General features: G+C 49.6%; 1 protein-coding gene across 5 annotated transcripts; it reads left to right on the top strand.

The window, feature by feature from the left end:
• PUS1 (pseudouridylate synthase 1) lies at positions 1577–19472 on the top strand. Of its 5 annotated transcripts, none has more exons than XM_001928590.5 (6): positions 1577–1666; positions 2465–2696; positions 6014–6151; positions 8776–8878; positions 16013–16704; positions 19141–19472. In XM_001928590.5, exons 2-6 carry the CDS (start codon positions 2475–2477, stop codon positions 19186–19188), a joined length of 1203 nt encoding a protein of 400 aa, XP_001928625.1. In that variant the 5' UTR covers positions 1577–1666; positions 2465–2474; the 3' UTR covers positions 19189–19472. The 5 variants fall into 5 exon arrangements, with proteins under 5 accessions (XP_001928625.1, XP_005670582.1, XP_005670580.1 ...); XM_005670525.3 differs by having other exon boundaries at positions 1622–1791; XM_005670523.3 differs by having other exon boundaries at positions 1622–1798.

Here is a 20880-nt window from a genome sequence, read left to right as displayed (position 1 = left end):
GTGTATTTCTGAGTCATTTATGTATATACATGTAGAGAAATATATTTTTCATTATGGTTTATTACAGGATACTGAATATAGTACCTGTGCTATACAGTAGGACTTTGTTTTTTCTGTTTGTTTGTTTGTTTTTTGCTTTTTCTAGGGCCACTCCTGTGGCATATGGAGGTTCCCAGGCTAGGGGTCTAATCGGAGCTGCGGCCACCGGCCTACACCAGAGACATAGCAACACAGGATCTGAGCCGAGTCTGCAACCTACACCACAGCTCACAGCAACGCCAGATCGTTAACCCACTGAGCAAGGCCAGGGATCGAACCCGCAACTTCATGGTTCCTAGTTGGATTCGTTAACCACTGTGCCACGATGGGAACTCCAACGTCTTTATACTGAGTCTTTTTTTTTCCTTTTAGGCCAACCCATGGCATATGGAAGTTCCTGGGCCCAGGATTGAATCTGAGCTGGAGCTGCCACCACAGCTTCAGCAACACCAGATCTTTAACTATGCCAATCTGGGGATGGAACTGGTGCCCCCACAGAGATAAGCCGGATCATTAAACCACTGTACCATAGCAGGAACTCTTGTACTGAGTCATTTTTTACATGGCATTTACTACTTTATAACACTGTTTTAGGAGTTCCTTTGTGGAGCAGTGGGTTAAGAATCTGGCATTGTCATTGCAGTGGCTTGCTTCTGTGGCGTGGGTTCTATCCCTGGCCCGGGGAACTTCCACATAGGTGTGGCCAAAAACAAATAAAAAAGCCGCACACTTTTACAGATTGGTTTGTCGTCATCTGTCCCCCCTCTGGAATGGAAACTTTCCTAGGGTAGGGGTTTTGCTCACTAGTCTATTCCTAATATCTGGAGGTGCTGGGAACATAGTAGGTGCTCAGTAAATATCTACTGGCCAGATAGCCATCTCAGGTCTGGGTCCCTTCAGTAGCACTTTCTTCCACCTTAACCCCCGCTCTGTGTCTCACTCTGCCTCCATACAGTGACACCTGTGGCACTTCCCAAACCCATTTGTCTTTCACCAGTTCCTGGGAGGTCCTCACTTCCAGGAGCCCAGCATGACTCACTCTCTTCCCTGGCGTTTCTGCACCTCTCTGTACCTCAGCTTCCTCACCTGTAAAATGGGAACAAGAGAAACTTACTCAAGGTTTCCTGGGGATTGAATAAGATAAAACGCCTCAAGCGACTACAACAGCATTTGGCACATAGCAAATGCTTTATTATGACGGGTTTGATACTAAAAGGTCTGGGAAGGCGCTGGTCTGCACGTGGTTGAAAGTATACCAGGGATGGTGCTGTGTGATTTCAGGCAAGGGGCTCAGCCTCTCTGTCCCTCGGTTCCTCTTCGATAACAAAGTGCTCGCTCCTTTAGGCGGGTTAAGGGAAGGAAAGAGCCAACGCGTGTAACACAGCGCCTATAAGTGTCCGCTGTTACGAAGGTTCGGTCGCTCTAAGACGGCGCAGCTCGGCGACCAGCCGGGCTTCTACGGCGAGGAAGGCCCGCCCCCCGAAAAGCCACGCCCCCAGCCACCAAGCTCCGCCCTAAGCCCCACCTCGCCCAGAAGGACTTTTGTCCACGTCCGGCCACCGTCCGGCCGTGTGCTCCATTTCCGCCTTCTCCCACGTGGTCCGGCTCGGGCTCAGTCCGCAGCGTCGTGAGTGGGGCTGGGTCGGGGCGCGCCCCACTGGTCCCAGCGTGGGTGCTTGGTGTCTCACCGACTCCTGGGGGGAAGCCGGCCGGGCGAGCGAGAGGACAAGGGGGACCAGGAGGGACTGGGAGGTCAGAGGTCAGCCTGGGGGTCAGGGGACGTCGGAGGTTATCCGCAGGCGGAACTGGAGTGTGAGAGGGTCCTGAAGGAGGTTGGAGCTCAGGAGGGGCGGAGCTGGAGCGTGAGGGGTCTTGGGGAGGTCAGAGTTCAGAGGGCGGGGCTGGAGCGGTGAGGTGGTCGGAGTTCTGCAGGGCCGGGCTGGTGTGTAGGGGCCGCGGGGAGGTCGGGGTTTAGAGGGCCCGGGCTGGTGCGCCCAGGGGGAGGTCAGGGGTCGGGCGCGTGCCCCCCCCGCCCCCCGCCACTCTCGGCCCTGCATGGGGCTCCCCAACCTGTGGGCGGCGGCCTGGGCCCTAAGGAGAGTCTGCGGACCGTGGACCCCGCGCCTTGGACCGCGCCTCCTCTGGTAATGACAGCGCACTTGTCCGTGACCCTGGTGTAGCACGCCCGACTGCATGCCCGGCCCAGCGCTAAAAGTCCTAATCGCGTATAGTGCTGTCATTGCTCCGTTTCTCGGACAGTGAAACCGAGGCCCAAGTTGGTGGTTGGGCAAAGTCTCCAGTTAGCGCCCAGCTGGGATTTGAATTCGGTGGTCAGCCTAGGGAGTTTACCAGACCATGCTGCCACCATTACTCCTTCCCTGTGCCCTTCCTTCTGTGTTGCTCACACCCGCCCCTGTCTTTTCAGTTTGCCCCCCATGGCGGGGAATGGGGAGGCCCCGGTGCCAGTGGGGACTGGGCAGGAACAGGACAAGAAGGCCCGGAGTGGCTGGCAGGGTGCTGCCAGGATCTGGGAGGAAACAGAACAGCAGGCAAAAAAGCTCAAGAGCAGCGAGGATGGGGAGCAGCGCAGGAAGCTGCCCAAGCGGAAGATTGTTCTGCTCATGGCCTATTCCGGGAAGGGCTACCATGGCATGCAGGTAAGGGTGTGCTGAGGGCCTGGGCAGCTCCAGCTTCTCTCACAGCTGCCCTGTGCTTCCAGCAGGAACCTCAGAGTCACGGTTATTCGCTGAGGCATCTCAGGAGGTGGGAGAAGGCAGAGTCTCATTCTTCACCTGCTTTTCAGAGTTATCATGTGGGTCCCACCAAGCAAGATTTATATTTGAATTGAAGCAGCTCTGAGCCCTGCTTTCTCCATGCATCTCTTGGATGCTTGCCAGGGGCATTCACTGGTCTCCCAAGGTGGTTAAGGGCCAAACCCTGCTGCTGACCAGTGGTGTGGCCTTGGGCAGGTGACTGGAGGCTCTGGGTGCCTTGTTTCCTCATCTTTCCTTTTTTTTTTTTTTTTAAGGCCTCACCCTCAGCATATGGAGATTCACAGGCTAGGGGTCCAATTGGAGCGACACCTGCTGGCCTACGTCAGAGCCACAGCAATGCCAGATCCAAGCCACGTCTGCGACCTACACCACAACTCATGGCAACGCCAGATCCTTAAGATCCTTAACTGGCTGAGTGAGGCCAGGGATTGAACCCACATCCTCATGGATCCTAGGTGGGTTCACTAACCGCTGAGCCACAGTGGGAACTCCCCCCCCTTTTTTTTCTTGGCAATGATGTGCAGTGGGATCTTAGTTACCAGACCAGAGATTGAACTTGGGCTGCAGCATTGAAAGTGCCAAGTCCTAACCACTAGACCACCAGGGAACTCCCTCATTTCCCCATCAGTTTTTTTGGCCACACCCAAGGCATGCAGAAATTCTCAGGCCTCGGAGTTCCCATTGTGGCTACAGCTCCGATTAGACCCCTAGCCTGGGAACCTTCATATGCCGCAGGAGCGGCCCTAGAAAAGGCAAAAAGACAAAAAAAAAAAAAAAAAAAAGAAAGAAAGAAAAATTCTCAGGCCTCAAACCAGCGCCACAGCAGTGACCTGGGCTTTTGCAGTGACAACACTGATACTTACCTGCTGTCCCACAAGGGAACTTCTTGTTTCCCCATATTTAAGATGGGGATAATCGTAGTACTGACTTCATAGGGTGAAAAGATTCACTAGGCTGACCCATACTGGACACTCAAACCCAGGACAGTGCAAGCGAGGCTGAGAAGTGGCAGCTGTTACTCTTTGTTAGATTTGCTAAGGTGGGTGACAGTGACAGTGGGTGTGCAGGCACTTTAGAGTCCCCTGCCCAGCCTAGCCCTGTGGTCCTTTCCTGAAATGCAGGAGGGTCCAGGTGCCCCAACAGATGCACATAAACTTTCTTCTTGTTCCTCGTGTTCAGCACTGTGGCCCTTGAACTTCAGTTCCTTTTTTTTTTTTCCCCCCCTCTCTTTTTAGGGCCACACCCTTGGCATATGGAAGTTCCCAAGCTAGGGGTAGAATCTGAGCTGTAGCTGCCTGCCTACACCATAGCCACGGCAATGCAGGATCCTTAACCCACTGAGCAACGCCAGGGATCAAACCTGCGTCTTCATGGATACTAGTCAGGCTTGTTACCCCTGAGCCAAAATCGGCACTCCTAGTTCCTTGTTATTAAACTTCTTTAAGCTTGACTCACAGGAAAGGGTCCATGGCTATGTAGCGCATCTAACTGAAATGGAAGTTTAAGAAAATAATGTCCAACCTTACCTGTGCTAGCATAACCTTTATTATGAATAATAATAGTAATAAGATACTTTGTATCCTATTTTATATATATATATATATTTTTTTTTTTGTCTTTTTGTCTTTTTTTTTGTTGTTGTTGTTGTTGTTGCTATTTCTTGAGCCGCTCCCGCGGCATATGGAGGTTCCCAGGCTAGGGGTTGAATCGGAGCTGTAGCCACCGGCCTGCGCCAGAGCCACAGCAACGCGGGATCCGAGCCGCGTCTGCAACCTACACCACAGCTCACGGCAACGCCGGATCCTTAACCCACTGAGCAAGGGCAGGGACCGAACCCGCAACCTCGTGGTTCCTAGTCGGATTCGTTAACCACTGCGCCACGACGGGAACTCCCTATTTTATATTTTTAAAGTATAGGTTGCAGAAGTTCCCATTGTGGCTCAGCGGTAATGAGCCCAACTAGTATCCATGAGGATGCGGGTTCGATCCCTGGCCATTCTCACGGGGTTAAGGATCTGGCATTGCCCTAAGCTGTTGGTGTAGGTCATAGATGCAGCTTGGATCCCACATAGCTGTGGCTGTGGTGTAGGGAGGCAGCTGCAGCTGCAGCTCCCATTCGACCCCTAGCCTGGGAACTTCCATATACTGCAGGTGTGGCCCTAAAAGCAAAAAAAGTTTAAAAAATGAGACCATGAGACCAATTTGATGACTACTGGTAAAGTGTGACAACGGGCGGAATCACTGCTTCAATCTAAGTTACCTGTGCTCCTTTGTGTATGTTTAAATGCTTTTTGAGGATGGTTTTGATTTCATGCATTTTCGCCTTATGCACTGTCTTGAGAATTTTGCCTGTGTCTCACCATCTTCTCTTTGCCCTAGTTTCCCCATTAGGGGACTGAGGGGTGACAGTGACAGTAATTCACAGGGCCGACAGAAGGACAAGTTGAGATATGTGGAAGGATTGTTATCCCTGTTTCTTAATATCCATTGTGATCACTTGAGGAACATTTATAACTTCTTGCTGACTAACAGAGGGGACTTGAGTTGCAGTGGGAACTGTAAGGCAGCCTTTGGGAAGAACACCCCACCCACACACACACCCCTGCTGTGGTGACTCTGGGTGAAGTGCTTGTAGGCCTGTGTCCTTTGTGTTGGAAAGGTTTTCTTTGAGAAGGTCGGACTGGTGATCTCGGTGATGTCATAGGGTCATGCAGGTCCCAGACTAGGATTCCATTCTCACAGCATGTCCCTGCCGCATTGGGTGCTGGCAGTACCCTGAGTGGCTTCCTCCTTTAGCATAGGGGCCCACTGCCTGCAGTAAAGAGGGAAAGGGTCCCTGGGGTGATGAGGGAAGGCTCCTTTTTTAACCAGATGCTGCAGACAGATGAGGTGTCTCCAGCAGGAGCGGTGATGGTTTCTCATCTGACCAGCTAGGGCAGGGGGGTGATGTCTCAGGTGATGCCTTCTGTTGGCTGCCCAGGGTGAGGAGTTTCTAGGACTGTGGGCACCCTCAGGTGGCTCTCCTACTTCCTGTGGGACAGGAGATAACTGCAGAGTCTCTCCATGCCCACAGGTGTGGTCCCTGTGCTGCCGGGTATGGACCCACAGCACATGCCCCTCCCCGGCCCAGCCCCGGCCCAGCGTCTCTTACTTGTGGGTAGTGGCCGAGTGAAAAGCAATTTTTTTTCTCTTTTTCTCAGAGGAATGTTGGGTCCTCACAATTCAAGACCATTGAAGATGACCTGGTGTCCGCCCTGGTCCGGTCGGGTTGTATTCCTGAGAATCACGGGGAAGACATGAGGAAAATGTCCTTCCAGCGCTGCGCCAGGACTGACAAGGTAGGCAGTTTCCCTGCCTCTCACAGGTGTGAGCAGCATGGAACCCGCTAGTCTGTGTTTTCTGTTTACTCTTGTCCCACTTTCCATCTAAGCATCTTGATCTGACAAGATTCACTTGGTTGTGGGAGTTCCCCCTGTGGCACGACGGGATTGGCAGCATCTCTGCAGCAGCAGGAAGCAGGTTTGATCCCTGGCCCAGCACAGTGGGTTAAGGGACCCAGTGTTGTTGTAACTGCGGTGTAGGTTGCAACTATGGCTCAGATTTGATTCCTGGCCTGGGAACTCCATATGTTGTGGGGCAGCCAAAAAAGAAAAAAAAAAGGATTCTTTTGGTTACGAATGACAGAGGCACAAATCAAACTAGTCTAATTGGAAAAAAAGTTGTTGCCATGTGTGACCAAGAAGCCTGGGCATTTCTGGCCCAGGTGAGGCTAGAGTCATGTGCTCTCTGCCACAGGACCTTGTGTCCTCGTGGTCTGAGCTTTCTCCTCTGTCGCTCTTGCAGATGGCAGGGTGGCCACAACACCTGCCTTAGATCCCTCTGTCTCAGGCTTGTGATACAGGTTGGACCATGTGGCTGCAGAGGCCCACCAGTGGGTGTGATGTTAAATTTTTTAGTAGCTACAGTCAAAAGGGAAAAGGAAACAGATGGAACAGGTTTGCACGATCAATTTTATTTAATTTAGTATATCAAGATAGTCTTATTTAAACGTGTAATCAACGTAAAAAATGATTCATGAGGGAGTTTCCATTATAGCTTATCAGGTTAAGAATCTGACTAGTATCCATGAGGATATGGTTCGATCCTTGGCTTCACTTAGTGGGTTAAGGATCTGGCGTTGCTGTGAGCTGTGGTGTAGGTCAGCAGCTATAGCTCCGATTTGACTCCTAGCCTGGGAACTTCCATATGCTGCAAGTGCAGCCCTAAAAAGACCAAAAAGAAAAAAAAAAGAAAGATTTAAAAAAAGGCTTTATTGAGCTATGATTCACTCCCATATATTTTGCCCATTTAAAGAGTATAATTCATTGGATCTAGTGTTTTCTCAGAGTTGTGCAGCCATCATTACAGTCAGTCACAGAACATTTTCATCATACCTAAAAGATCCTTGTCCCCTTTATTTTTATTTTTTTATTTACAATTTTTTTTTTTTGGCTGCGCACACAGCATGTGAATGTTCCAGGGCCAGGGAAGGAATCTGCAGTACAGCAGCGACCAGAGCTACTGCAGTGACAGCACCAGATCTTTTTTTTTTTTTTTTTTTTTTTGTCTTTTTGCTATTTCTTGGGCCGCTCCCGCGGCATATGGAGGTTCCCAGGCTAGGGGTCGAATCGGAGCTGTAGCCGCCGGCCTATGCCAGCGCACAGCATGTGGGATCCGAGCCACGTCTGCGACCTACACCACAGCTCACGGCAACGCCGGATCCTTAGGCCATTGAGGAGGCCAGGGAACCAACCTGCAACCTCATGGTTCCTAGTCAGATTCGTTTCCGCTAAGCCATGACAGGAACTCCTGACATATCATTTCTAATATGCCTTGATTTTTGGTATTGGCCCAGTATCTAACCAAGGGTCAGTGATTGCATTTAGTTGCCATGTCTTTTGAGTTTCCTAAAATGGTCTTCTTGCCTCCTTTTTGTTTTTCCTGAAATGATGTTTTTGGACAGTTCAGGCCAATTATTCTGACAGATGTCCTCAATGTGTATTTGATTGTTCTTATGACTGGATTCAGGCCAAAAAGGATTTTTGGTAGGTATATTACTTGTATTACATGGTGTTCTATTACCTTGCATATATTTAAACAAATCCCGGAGTTCCTTAATGGCTCAGTGGGTTAAGGACCCAGCATTGTCACTGCTGTGGTGAGGGTTCATTCCCTGGCCCCAGAACTTCTACATGCTGTGGGACCCTTCCCCGACCCCCTGCAAAATGAACAAAAAAACCTTTTTAGGAAATGTGATTGTAGTGAGTAGAAAGGTGCATGCAGGGTCAGCATAAAGTAGAACAGATGATTCTACAGCAGACACCTGGGTAATCTCCACTCAGGTCAACATGGGACTCTGCCCACATTTCAGGAGCCCTCCTTGTCCACCCCATCACACCACTCCCCTTCCCCAGACCTTGCTGCCATATTGATGAAAACTCCCTTTTGGAAGAAAGGTATAATGTACAAATGGTAAAGTGTGCTCACGCTAAGCACAGAGCTTGATCAGTTTTCCTTGCTTAACCAGCACCCCATCCCTGCAAAGGAACTGCTCTTTTGACTTAGGTGGCAACCTCTTCCTTGCTCTGTCCCAGAGTTTTGTCCTCTAAGTTGCATTTTCTTTTTTTCATAAGTCCTGAGAGTCACATCCAAGGTGGGACTTTTATTTCGTATCTGCATGATGTCACATATTCGTTCCCTGGTGTACGTAATATTTTGAAGGTTGTGGTGTACTTAAGCTCTTGGGATATAGAGAGCTGTTCTTATATCTGATTATTCACTTCAGACACGTTTCTAAAAGTAGAATTCCTCCATGGAAGGATGTAGGGTGTGCTGGTCCTTCTGCTGAAGAGACCAGCCTGTAGAGCGTTGTGCCCGAAGAGCAAGGCCCCAGCTGGCCCTCCCGCATATGCTTCCTTTGCAGGGTGTGTCTGCGGCTGGCCAGGTCGTGTCCCTGAAGGTGTGGCTGATTGATGACATTTTAGAAAAGATCAACAGTCACCTTCCTTCTCACATTCGGATCCTGGGTAAGTCTTGCAGCGCAGGGGCTGCATGCCCAGTGGTGACCAGGCTTGCTGGTGAAACGCCTTTTCACCAGATTTCTCTGGTATGGAGAGAAGACACAGTGTGATTGCTTGGCAGTTGGTGGGAGTGGTTGTCCATCATCTGTAAAAAGAGTTCAGTATTCCTGCCTCCTTCAGAAAGGGGCACAGCTGGATAGACAGACTTTGAAAGGCCATTGGTACAACATTTCGGTGCTGCATGTGCCTCGTTTTGACCAGATGCTTGGATATGAAAGTCCAGATTTTATAGAGTTAAAGCAGGGACAATTATTCTCTTTTGAGAGAGTCCCAATAATGAGATTTCTAGGTCTTCTTTTTAAAAAATTCCATTCTGACTCTCTTCGCCTTTTTCTTTTAACTTTTTTTGTTTTTATTTATTTATTTATTTTTGCTTTTTAGGGCCGCACCTGCGGCATATGGAGGTTCCCAGGCTAGAGGTCTAATCGGAGCTACAGCTGTCTTTCTATGCCACAGCAATTTGGGATCTGAGCTGTGTTTGTGACCTACACCAGAGCTCACGGCAATGCCAGATCCGTAACCCACTGAGCGAGGCCAGGGATCAAACCTGCAACCTCATGGTGCCTAGTCGGATTTGTTACCACTGTGCCACGATGGGAACTCCTGACTCTCTTTGCCTTTTAGGTGACATATTTATAGCGTTCTTCATTAATGTGGTATTGGGATGGCTGGGTGTGGCTCTTCTTGCTTCTGTTTCTCTTTGTCCTATCCTTTTTTCCCCTTTTTCTACCTTCCTTTTGGATTAATTGATATTTTTGTAATTACATTTAATTGCCTTGGTTAGCTTATTATCTGTGACTCACTATGGTTTTTTTTAGTGATTGCTTTAGAGTTTAAAGCAAGGGTCAGCAAACCTTTTCTGTTTCTTTCTCTTTTTTTTTTTTAACTTCTTTTGTCTCTTTTTTTAATTTTAATTTTTTTTTTGGCTTTTTCTGCAAAGGGTTAGGTAGTAAAATATTTTTGGCTGTTGTCTGTGTTGCTTGTTGTTCATTTTTTTTTTTTTTTTAAACCACCCTTTTGGGAGTTCCCATCGTGGCTCAGTGGAAATGAATCCGACTAGGAACCGTGAGGTTTCGGGTTCGATCCCTGGCCTCGATTAGTAGGTTAAGGATCCAGCATTGCCATAAGCTATGGTGTAGGTCACAGAGGTGTCTCGGATCTGGTATTGCTGTGGCTCCGGTTTAAGCCGGCAGCTACAGCTTCGATTAGACCCCTAGCCGGGGAACCTCCATATGTTTCGGCCCTAAAAAGACAAAAATAAATAAATAAATAAATAAATAAATATATAATTAATTAAATTAAATAAAACCACTGTTTCAGAGTTCCTTCCTGTTGTGGCTCAGCGGTAACGAACCTGACCAGTATCCATGAGGATGCAGGTTGGATCCCTGACCTCAATCAGTGGGTTGAAGATCCGGTGTTGTCATGAGCTGTGATGTGGGTTGCAGACATGGCTCAGATCCCTTGTTGCTGTGGCTGTGGCACAGGCTGGCAGCTACAACTCCGATTAGACCCCTAGCCTAAGAACTTCCATATGCCGCAAATGTGGCCCTAAAACGACAAAAGAAAACCAAAAAAGCCCATGGTTTTGGTTATTATTTGCCAGGTCCTGTGTTAAAGCATCCATTGCTCACTTACTACAGCCTCCTTCAAGTGGAGCCAGGCCACTTGGTGTATGTCTAATACCTGCAGACACCCACTAGCACCTCTTCGGCTCTTGTGGGTAGGTATTTTATGTCTCCCTATGTCATAGCCCCCATGCTGCATTGTTACTGTTCTCTTGTAAGCAGCCAGTTTAAAAAAGGTGTTTTGTTTTGTTTTGTTTTTGTTTTTTTGGCATGCGGAAGTTCCCAGGCTGGGGATTGACCCCACACCACAGCAGTGACAATGCCAGATCCTTAACTGCTAGGTCACCAGGGGACTCCCAAATGCTTTTTCATGTTTTTTTCTTAAAGGGCTGCATCTGCGGCATATGGCAGTTATCAGGCTAGGAGTCGAATCAGAGCTGCAGTTGCTGGCCAGCTCCACAGCCCTGGCAATGCCAGGTCTGAGCTACATTTGCCAGATCCTTAACCCACTGAGGGAGGCCAGGGATCAAACCCGCATCCTCATGGATACCAGTCACGTTCTTTTTTTTTTGTCTTTTAGGGCTGCATCTGTGGCATGTGGAGGTTCCCAGGCCAGGGGTCCAGTCAGAGCTGTAGCCGCTGGCCTATGCCAGAGGTACAGCAAAGGTGGATCCAAGCCGTGTCTGCGACCTACACCACAGCTCAGGACAACACCGGATCCTTAACCCACTGAGTGAGGCCAGGGATCAAACCTGAAACCTCATGGTTCCTAGTTGGATTTGTTTCTGCTGCACCACGATGGGAACTCTACTAGTCAGGTTCTTAATCCGCAGAGCCACAACAGTAACTCCCTTAATGCTTTTTACAATTGAAATATAATCGGTGTATAACAAACTGCATATTTAATTATACAATTAAAAGGTTTCAAGGAGTTCCCACCATGGCACAGTGGGTTAAGCATCTGACTGCAGCGCCTTGGGTTGCTGCAGAGGTGCGGGTTCAATATCTGGTCTGGTGCAGTGGGTTAAAGGATGTGGCATTGCTGCAGCTGTAGTGTAGGTCCCAGGTATGGTTTGGATTCAGTCCCTGATCTGGGAACTTCCATATGCTCTGGGTTTGGCCATGAAAAAAAAAAAATGGTTTTGTTCTTTGCATTGAGCCTGGTTAAAGATTCCCGCACGTTGTGGTGTGTGGCTAGTTTATTCCTTTCCACTGTGGCCTGGTTTTTCATTCTACAAGTTTACTGGTTTACCTGGTTTTTCATTCTACAAGTTTACATTTGGTGGTGGTGGGGGAGACATGCTTCCAGCTTGGGGCTGTTACAGATAAAGCTGCCATGAACTTTTGGTTCCAGCATAAATAAGATTCTTTTTCTTTTTTTGCTTTTTAGGGCTACACGTGTGGTATATGGAAGGAAGTTCCCGGGCTAGGGATTGAATAGAAGGTACAGCTGCTGGCCTACACCATAGCCATGAGAATGTGGGATCCGTGCTGCATCTTCGACCTACACACCTCAGCTCCTGGCAATGGCAGTGCCAGATCCCTGACCCTCGGATGGAGGCCAGGGATTGAACCCACATCCTCATGGATATTAGATTTGTTTCCACTGTGCCACAAAGGAAACTCCCATAAATAGGATTCTGACTTCAAAGTCACAACCCTTGTTGTTGGATACTTGGTCCACTATTTTTTTTTTGTCTTTTCTAGGGCCACTCCTGCGGCATATGGAGGTTCCCAGGCTAGGGGTCTAATCGGAGCTGTAGCTGCTGGCCTACACCACAGCCACAGCAATGTGGGATCTGAGCAGCGTCTGTGACCAACACTACAGCTCACGGCAATGCCAGATCGTTGGCCCACTGGGCAAGGCCAGGGATCGAACCCGCAACCTCATGGTTCCTAGTCGGATTCGTTAACCACCGCGCCACGACAGGAACTCCACTTGGTGCACTATTGAATTCATTTTTAGTATAACAAAGTTTTATTTATTTATTTTGGCCCCGCCCACAACATGTGGAAGTTCCTGGGCCACATTTATTGTACTGTGGTCTTTCTCTGCCTCTTGAGGATAATTCCATTCTGAAAACCTCCTCCTGGAGTAAATCCTCTTGAAATCCTTTTTTTTTTCTTATTAGGGCTGCACCCAAGGCATATGGAAGTTTCTGTGTTAGGAGTGGAATTGGAGCTATAGCTACCAGCCTATGCCACAGCCACAGCAATGCCAGAACCAAGCCACGTCTGTGACCTATGCCATAGCTCATGGTAATGCTGGATCTTTAACCCACTGAGTGATGCCAGGGATTGAACCCACATCCAAATGGATACTCGTCCAGTTCTTAACCTGCTGAGCTACAATGGAAGCTCCTTAAAGTCGTATTTATTGCCTCTTTACCATTTGCTTCCTCAAGAAATATGAATTATTCTAACGTGTGTCATGGGTTAGTCCCCAGCCCTGCTAAAACAATACCACGCCCTACACAATTCTTTCAGCCCTAAGCACTACTTATCCTAACGTGATACAACAAGGCCGTTTCCCTCATTAACGGCCCAGCAGTGCGGTCTTCTGCCAGCGTTTTTCACTCTTCGCTTGGCAGTTGTGTTCTGCACCAGGGAAATATGCTCACAAAGCACACTTGTGATGCTCAGTGTTGATGGAATTCTTTTTTTTTTTTTGCTTTTTTAGGGCTGCCCCGGTGGCATATGGAGGCTCCCAGGCTAAGGGTCCAATCGGAGCTGCAGCTGCCAGCCTACGCCATAGCCACAGCAACGCCAGATCCAAGCCAAGTCTGCAACCTATACCACAGCTCATGGCAATGCTGGATCCTTAACCCACTAAGTGAGGCCAAGGATCTAACTCACGGATCCTAGTCAGGTTCGTTAACTGCTGAGCCATGAAGGGGACTCCGATGGAATTGACTTTTTTTTTTAATTTTTTTTTTTTTTTTTTTGCTATTTCTTGGGCTGCTCCCGCGGCATATGGAGGTTCCCAGGCTAGGGGTTGAATCGGAGCTGCAGCCACCGGCCTACTCCAGAGCCACAGCAATGCTGGATCAGAGCTGCGTCTGCAACCTACACCACAGCTCACGGCAACGTCAGATCCTTAACCCACTGAGCAAGGGCAGGGACCGAACCCGCAACCTCATGGTTCCTAGTCGGATTAGTTAATCACTGCACCACAACGGGAACTCCTTTAATTTATTTTTAATTTTTTATTACTCAATGAATTTGTTACATTTATAGTTGTACAATGATCATCACAATCTTACTTTATAGGATTTCCATTCCACAACCCCAGTGGATCCCCCCACCTCCTGAACTGTCTCCTTCGGAGACCATAAGTTTTTCAAAGTCTGTGAGTCAGCATCTGTTCTGCAAAGAAGTTCAGTCTGTCCTTTTTTCAGATTCCACATGTCAGTGAAAGCATTTGATGTTGGTGTCTCATTGTATGGCTGACTTCACTTAGCATGATAATTTCTAGGTCCATCCATGTTGCTAAAATGCTGGTATTTCATTCCTTTTAATGGCTGAGTAGTATTCCATTGTGTATATGTACCACATCTTCTTGATCCACTCCTCTGTCGATGGCATTTAGGTTGTTTCCAAGTCTTGGCTATTGAAAACAGTGTTGCAGTGAACATTGGAGTACCTGTGTCTTTGCGAGTCATGGTTTTCTCTGGGTAGATGCCCAGGAGTGGGATTGCTGGATCAAATGATGGTTCTCTTTTTAGTTTTCTGAGGAATCTCCATACTGTTTCCACAGTGGTTGCACCAATTTACAATCCCACCAACAGTGTACTGGGGTTCTTTTTTCTCCACGCTCTCTCTAGCACTTATTGTTTGTAGACTTTTTGATGATGGCCATTCTGGCTGGTGTAAGGTGGTACCTCAGAGTGGTTTTGATTTCCATTTCTCTGATAATGAGTGATGTTGAACATCTTTTCATGTGTTTTTTGGCCAACTGTATGTCTTCTTTGGAGAACTGTCTGTTTAGATTTTCTGCCCATTTTTTGATGGGGTTGCTTGTTTTTTTTGGTATGGAGCTGCACAAGGTGTTTATAAATTGTGGAGATTAATTCCATTCTGTGGGCTGTCTTTTTGTTTTGTTTAGGGTTTCCTTTGCTTTTAAGTTTGATTAGGTCCCATTTGTTTATTTTTGCTTTTACTGTCATTACTCTAAGAGGTGGATCTGAGAAGATGTCAGAGTGTTTGGCCTTTGTTTCCCTCTAAGTTTTATAGTGTCTAGTCTTATATCTAGGTCTTTAATCCATTTTGAGTTTATTTTTATGTATGACATTAGGGAGTGTGGAATTGAATTCTTAATGCAGACAAAAAAAATAAGATTACCCCAAATCAAACACATAGCAGAGACAGAAACAGGGAGGGTGTGGAGGCGGCCTTGAACAGGCAGCCCCAGGGCAGGGGTGTGTGTTCCTGCCTGGCTGCTGAGAAGGGCGGGATTCAAATCCAATCCTGTAAGTATGGAGCCAGACTTGGCCTCTGTCACTGCTCATGAGATGGACCCTCAGCCTCAGGTCGTGACTTTAACGTGAGGACAGCCACACGGCACCTAGTGTCCAGGGGCACAGAGAGCGCTTATTGGTCTCCAGCTCTGGAAGTCACCCCCGCTAACAGGTCTTGGGATTCTTTTAGAAATTTTCTATATAAATACAGACATAATCCATATGTTTGCATTCTTTTCACAAAGAGAATTCCTCTGCGTATAGGTTAGTTTTTTTTTCGTTTTTTTTTTTTTTTTTTTTTTGCTTTTTAGGGCCACACCTATGGCATATGGAAGTTCCCAGGCTAGGGGTTGAATCAGAGCTGCAGCTGCCCGCCTACACCACAGCCACAGCAACGCCAGATCCAAGTCATGTATGCGACCTACACCACACCTCATGGCAACACTGGATCCTTCACCCACTGAACAAGGCCAGGGATTGAACCTGCATCCTTGTGGATACTAGTTGGGTTCATTTCCACTGAGCCACAATGAAACTCCCTGTAGTTCTCCATTTTGCTTTTATTCCCACCTACTAGTTAACATATTTGTTGAGTACCTGCTCTGTCCAGTCGGCACCCAAAGGTGTGGTCTTCATTCCTAGAGACATGCCATCTTGTCTCCAGGGGCTGCCTCCAGCCTCATTCTACAAATATCTAGAACCTGTCATTTTCCTCCCTTTGGACTTTTTGTTTCCCACTTTTTCTGCTATTGAACTCACTGTCTGCTGCCTCTGGCCTCAACTGTAGGATGACTTCTGACACTCGGGTTCCGGGTCACAGTCACCGTCTGGTGCATGTGTGCCTGTGTGGCAGCTGTGCCCGGTCATGCCAGCGTCAGGATGTCCAACACCTTTGCCCACCCTGGGTTTTAACAAGAGCCTGTGTTTTTGTGCGGGTTGGTTTGGCTCTGAGCTTGAGCATCTGGAGGGCTTGAGGGCTCAGTGCCTAGAATCCGGGTCTCCCAGCCCCAGGCGGGGCACTGTCAGCATCTCCTCATTGACTCCCCTCTCCCCAGGACTGAAGAGGGTCACAGGCGGCTTCAACTCTAAGAACAAGTGCGATGCCAGGACCTACTTCTACATGCTGCCCACGTTCGCTTTCGCCCACAAGGACCATGATGTGCAGGACGAGACGTACCGGCTGAGCACAGAGACGCTGCAGCGTGTGAACCGGCTCCTTGCCTGCTATAAGGGCACCCACAACTTCCATAACTTCACCTCACAGAAGGGGCCACGGGAGCCCAGTGCCCGGCGCTACATCCTCGACATGTTCTGCGAGGAGCCCTTCGTGCGTGAGGGCATGGAGTTCGCAGTGATCAAGGTCAAGGGCCAGAGCTTCATGACGCATCAGATCCGGAAGATGGTGGGCCTGGTGGTGGCCATCATCAAGGGCTACGCGCCCGAGAGCGTGCTGGAGCGCAGCTGGGGGGAGGCGAAGGTGGACGTGCCCAAGGCGCCAGGGCTTGGCCTGGTCCTGGAGAGGGTGCACTTCGAGAAGTACAACCAGCGCTTCGGCCACGATGGGGTACACGAGCCACTGGACTGGGCACGGGAGGAGGCGGAGGTCATGGCCTTCAAGGAGCAGCACATCTACCCCACGATCATTAGCACCGAGCGCCACGAGAAGTCCATGGCCCAGTGGCTGAGCACCCTGCCCATGCACAACTTCAGCGCCACCGCCCAGGAGGCGGCTGGCCTGGGCTCCAAGGTGGGGCTGGGGCCTTGGGTGGCTGGGGGTCAGGGGGGCCAGGGGACTAGGGGGGTCATAGTGTTGGGGGGTGGGGACCATGGGGGCTGGGGCTGGCCCTTCTAGGAACTCAGGCAAGTGCCATCTATATCCATCATTGTCATGGCTAAGCTTCTAGCCCACTCTGCCCCCTTTGTCATTGTGTCCTTTGTCTTGAGCAAGCTGAGTTACCAAGAGATGCACCACTCCCCCAGGGTCACACCAGTGGGAGGAGCAGAGTTAGGGCATTGGACCTGGTGGCCAGCATCCTGGCACTTACCCCCTGCCATGCACTTAGTGACTCTGGGTGAGGGACATGTTCCGTGACCCATCTTCCCATTCTTGAGGTGGAGATGCCAGTAGGTTGTCCTTCTCTGGCTGACGTTGCTGGTCATTTGGCACGTATCTGGCCCCAGAACTCAGGGTCACTTGAGGGGAGGCCCCCGGTATGCTGAGCAGCCAGGTGGTATTCCCTCGCCCTCTCTGAGTGGCTTTCCTATGCAGGCCTGCAGTGCTCCTCTCTGCCCCAGAGGGGGCACAGGCTGCACCTAGACTCTGCTTCTGGACCAGCCTCCCCAGAGCCCCGCTGGTCAGGTGGCTCTGCTCCATGAGCACAGGGGCCAGGCGTGCCTCCCTTCCCTACTCTTAGTAGGACCCAGGTCAAGGTGTCACGCATCTGTTAGTTAACTGCCAACCTTATTTTAGAAGAACAGCCATGATTTGTGGTGTTGTAGCTAACAGTTAATATCTTACTTTAGCTCTCAGTTCTTTACCCTGAGGTGAGAGAAGTCCCCAAAACCCATGTTCTCTTGCTGGCCCAGCTGGCTTTCCAAGGGTGGGATTCTCCCTGGGGCTCTGAGATTTCTTCCCAATAGCTAGATATCCAGAAAAGCACTGTCCTTCCTGCACACCTTGCTTGTGACCTCAAGTGCATACAGGTAAGGGAAATAAGCGAGGTGGGCCAGGTGTAAGAAAAGCAGGAGTGCAGGTCGAGTGGTGAATGGCAGGTAACGTCAGGGACGCCATAGGGATTGGTGGAGACTGTGACAAACAGGAGAGCTCTTGATCCACCTGAAGGGGCTAGTGCAGCTCAGCACCACTTGTGGAAGGGGGCCACAGGTGTTGTCAGAGCTTAAATTTTCTCAAGAGGACCTGGCATTGCAGAATTATATGTGAAATAGTCCACTCTTTTTTTTTTTTTTTGGCTCTGCCTGTGGCATGTGAAAGTTCCAGGCCAGGGATGGAGCCTGTGCCACAGTAATGACAACACCAGATCCTTAACCCGCTGGGCTACCCAGAAACTTGTGAAATGTGCCACTCTTTTTTTTTTTTTTTTTTTTTTTTTTTGTCTTTTTGCGTTTTCTTGAGCCGCTCCCACGGCATATGGAGGTTCCCAGGCTAGGGGTCCAATTGGAGCTGTAGCCACCAGCCTACACCAGAGACACAGCAACGCGGGATCCGAGCTGCACCTGCAATGCCACAGCTCATGGCAACGCCGGATCGTTAACCCACTGAGCAAGGCCAGGGATCGAACCCGCAATCTCATGGTTCCTAGTCGGGATTCGTTAACCACTGTGCCACGACGGGAACTCCCTGCCACTCTTTAAATGTTGACAGTTATTTTCCCAAGCACTGTGAGGCCAAATGGAGCACATGTACAGATTTGACCTGGGGCCCAAACTTTGTCCCCAGTTTGATTCCCAACCAATAGAGGGTCCTGACCATTTACCATCTCTACATACTGCTGAGGGGCTTCTACTTGTCCAGTTCAGTTTTGCAGTAGCCCAACTTTAAGTCCCCAAGGTCATTGCACCTCAGGGGATTTGAAGGAGCCCAGTGAAGACCCCGTCCCTCTCACCTCTTGTCCCCAGCCCCCAGCTTTCCTATACAAGACAGGTATTTTGTTTGTCTGTTGTCTTTTTAGGGCTGTACCCACGGCATATGGAAGTTCTTAGGCTAGGGGTTGAATTGAAGCTGCAGCTGCCAGCCTATCCACAGCCACAGCAACTCAGGATCCAAGCCGTGTCTGTAACCTACACCAAAGCTCACAGCAGCACTGGATCCTTAACCCACAGAGCGAGGCCAGGAATTGAACCCACGTCCTCATGGATACTAGTCAAGTTCATTACTCCTGAGCCACAATGGGAACTCCTCAAGACAGATTCAACATAGTGGATTCAGCATTGTCATTACAGCAACTGCTGTGTGGGGGTTGCTGCTGTGTGGGGGTTCAGTCCCTGGCTTGGGAATTTCCACATGTTGTGGGTGTGGCCAGGAAAGAAAAAGATGTTCTTGAACCAGTTAAGAGAAAGACAAGGGGTCAGCCTGAGCTCTGGCAGCCTTCTTTACAGGGAGGAAGTACCCACTCCCGGGCAGCATGCTCTCCCACAGCCATTTTCCTGTCTGCTTGCTCTGCAGGACCCCAACCCCTTGGAAGGCAGTGAAGGGGATGGTGATAGTGACTGAGGCCTGGGCCATCCCCAGAGCGTAATGGAATTGGCCCATGACACACGCCAGGACCTGCCAGCCTGCTGTTGGCTGTGTGCCTCACCGAGACCTGAGAGCCTCCGAGTGGCCTCCTAACCTCAGGATCTTGAGACCTGCATCATTTGGAGTTTTCATCACAGGGAGAACCTGCTGGGAATCTATTTTCAGCTCACGCGTTGACTACATACACCTCAGCATGTAAAGACGTTATTTTTTTAAAGAAGCGATTTTCTTATTAAATAAGTACAGACTTTACTTAGTCACTTCTTTTACCTTTTTCTTGCTTGCCCTTCATCGAGAGAGATGAAAGGAGCCCCATGCGCTGTGTTAGCAACAGACGCAGCCCCGCCTTCCTGGGAGCCCTGGGACCGGTCACCTGGCGAGTGCGTGTGCCAGTGGGCAGGGCATCGAGAGGCTCTTGGCAGGATTTGCTGTGAGGCTGTCAAGATGGGGCTCAGTAACCAGGCAAGTGGCACAGACAGGAACAGAACAGGGCAGTGGTCAGGCCAGGGGCAGCGGTTGCCAGTGCTGGAGAACCTAGTCCTCTGTGTGTCCACCTGGCCCTCTTCAGCATGTAGTTTTCATCCTGGTCCATCCATCCATCCTTGGTACTGCCCATGTTCCAGACAAGAGGAATGAGGGCAGGAAAAAGATGCACGTCGTTGAATGTGTCCCTTAGCGAGCTCTCCTGGAAGCATGGACAGCAACTTCTTTCCCTCATTGTGTGACACGTGGTCATGTCTGGAAGGGAGGCAGGGAAACACTTTGTATGAAGTGGTGCACTGCCCAAGAGAAGTGATCTGTTAGCAAGGAAGAGGGGACCAGGTGGTGGGCAGGCAGTCAGCAGGTTGGCTGCAAAAGGTGTGGGAGGGTTTCAAGTGGAGAATTGGTGTGTGTGCTATGCCTACATGGCTACATGTGTGCACATGTAATGTATGTGTGCATATGCTGTGTGGTATGTGCTTACCCATGTGTATACACATGCGATATGTAAGTGGTCTGTGCATGTGTATTTACCATTGTGTAATCGTAGGCAAGATGCATGCATGGGTACAGGTGTGCAAGTGATGCATGCATGCATGTGCTGTGGGGTATGTATGTACCCCTGTGTATGCACATGTAGTGTGCAAGTGCTGTGTGTGTGTGTGTAATTGTTGGTGCTGTGAGTGCATGGGTATGTGTGCATGTGTGATGTATGTTGCACATACGTGTGCACAGCGGAGCCGGACAGATCTCTTCCTAGAGACCACTCCCTTTCAGAGAACAGATGGGGCAGGGTGAGTAGAATCAGGGAGGCACCATGGTGGTGGATAGGCCGAGTGAGGTGTGTCTTTGGGTCAGAGAAACAGTAGTGCCTGCTTCTGCCCAGTGGTCTGGAGCTGGGACAGGAGGGAGGGCTTAAGGCTGACTTGGGCTTTGGATTTGAGAACTTGATGAAATGGATCACGTCAACAGGAGGGGTGATCGGGAACAGGATGAACTTGAAGGAGAAATACTGGGGGTTGGCTTTCAGCATGTTAATTTTACCTGTGATGGGGCTTTTGAAGTCACTTCCCAGGCCAGAAAGTAACCTAAAAACAGATGGCATTGTGGGCTTCTTTCCAGGAAAGGCTCCATGGTCTTGGTTTCAGGGTTAAATCAAGCCGCTCTGTTAGTTCCCAGTTTTGACTC

Source organism: Sus scrofa, chromosome 14, assembly GCF_000003025.6.
Source record: "Sus scrofa isolate TJ Tabasco breed Duroc chromosome 14, Sscrofa11.1, whole genome shotgun sequence".
Lineage (NCBI taxonomy): Eukaryota > Metazoa > Chordata > Mammalia > Artiodactyla > Suidae > Sus > Sus scrofa.
Note: the sequence above shows the minus strand (reverse complement) of the source record. Positions and strands in the feature narration are given on the sequence as shown.

Excerpts from the sequence above, each read along its gene's own strand:
- PUS1 (XM_003132854.5), top strand. The coding sequence starts at position 2,095 with ATGGGGCTCCCCAACCTGTGGGCGGCGGCCTGGGCCCTAAGGAGAGTC. Across the intron at positions 2,184-2,464 it reads CTTGGACCGCGCCTCCTCTG|TTTGCCCCCCATGGCGGGGA; the intron begins GTAATGACAGCG and ends CTGTCTTTTCAG. Across the intron at positions 2,697-6,013 it reads AGGGCTACCATGGCATGCAG|AGGAATGTTGGGTCCTCACA; the intron begins GTAAGGGTGTGC and ends TCTTTTTCTCAG.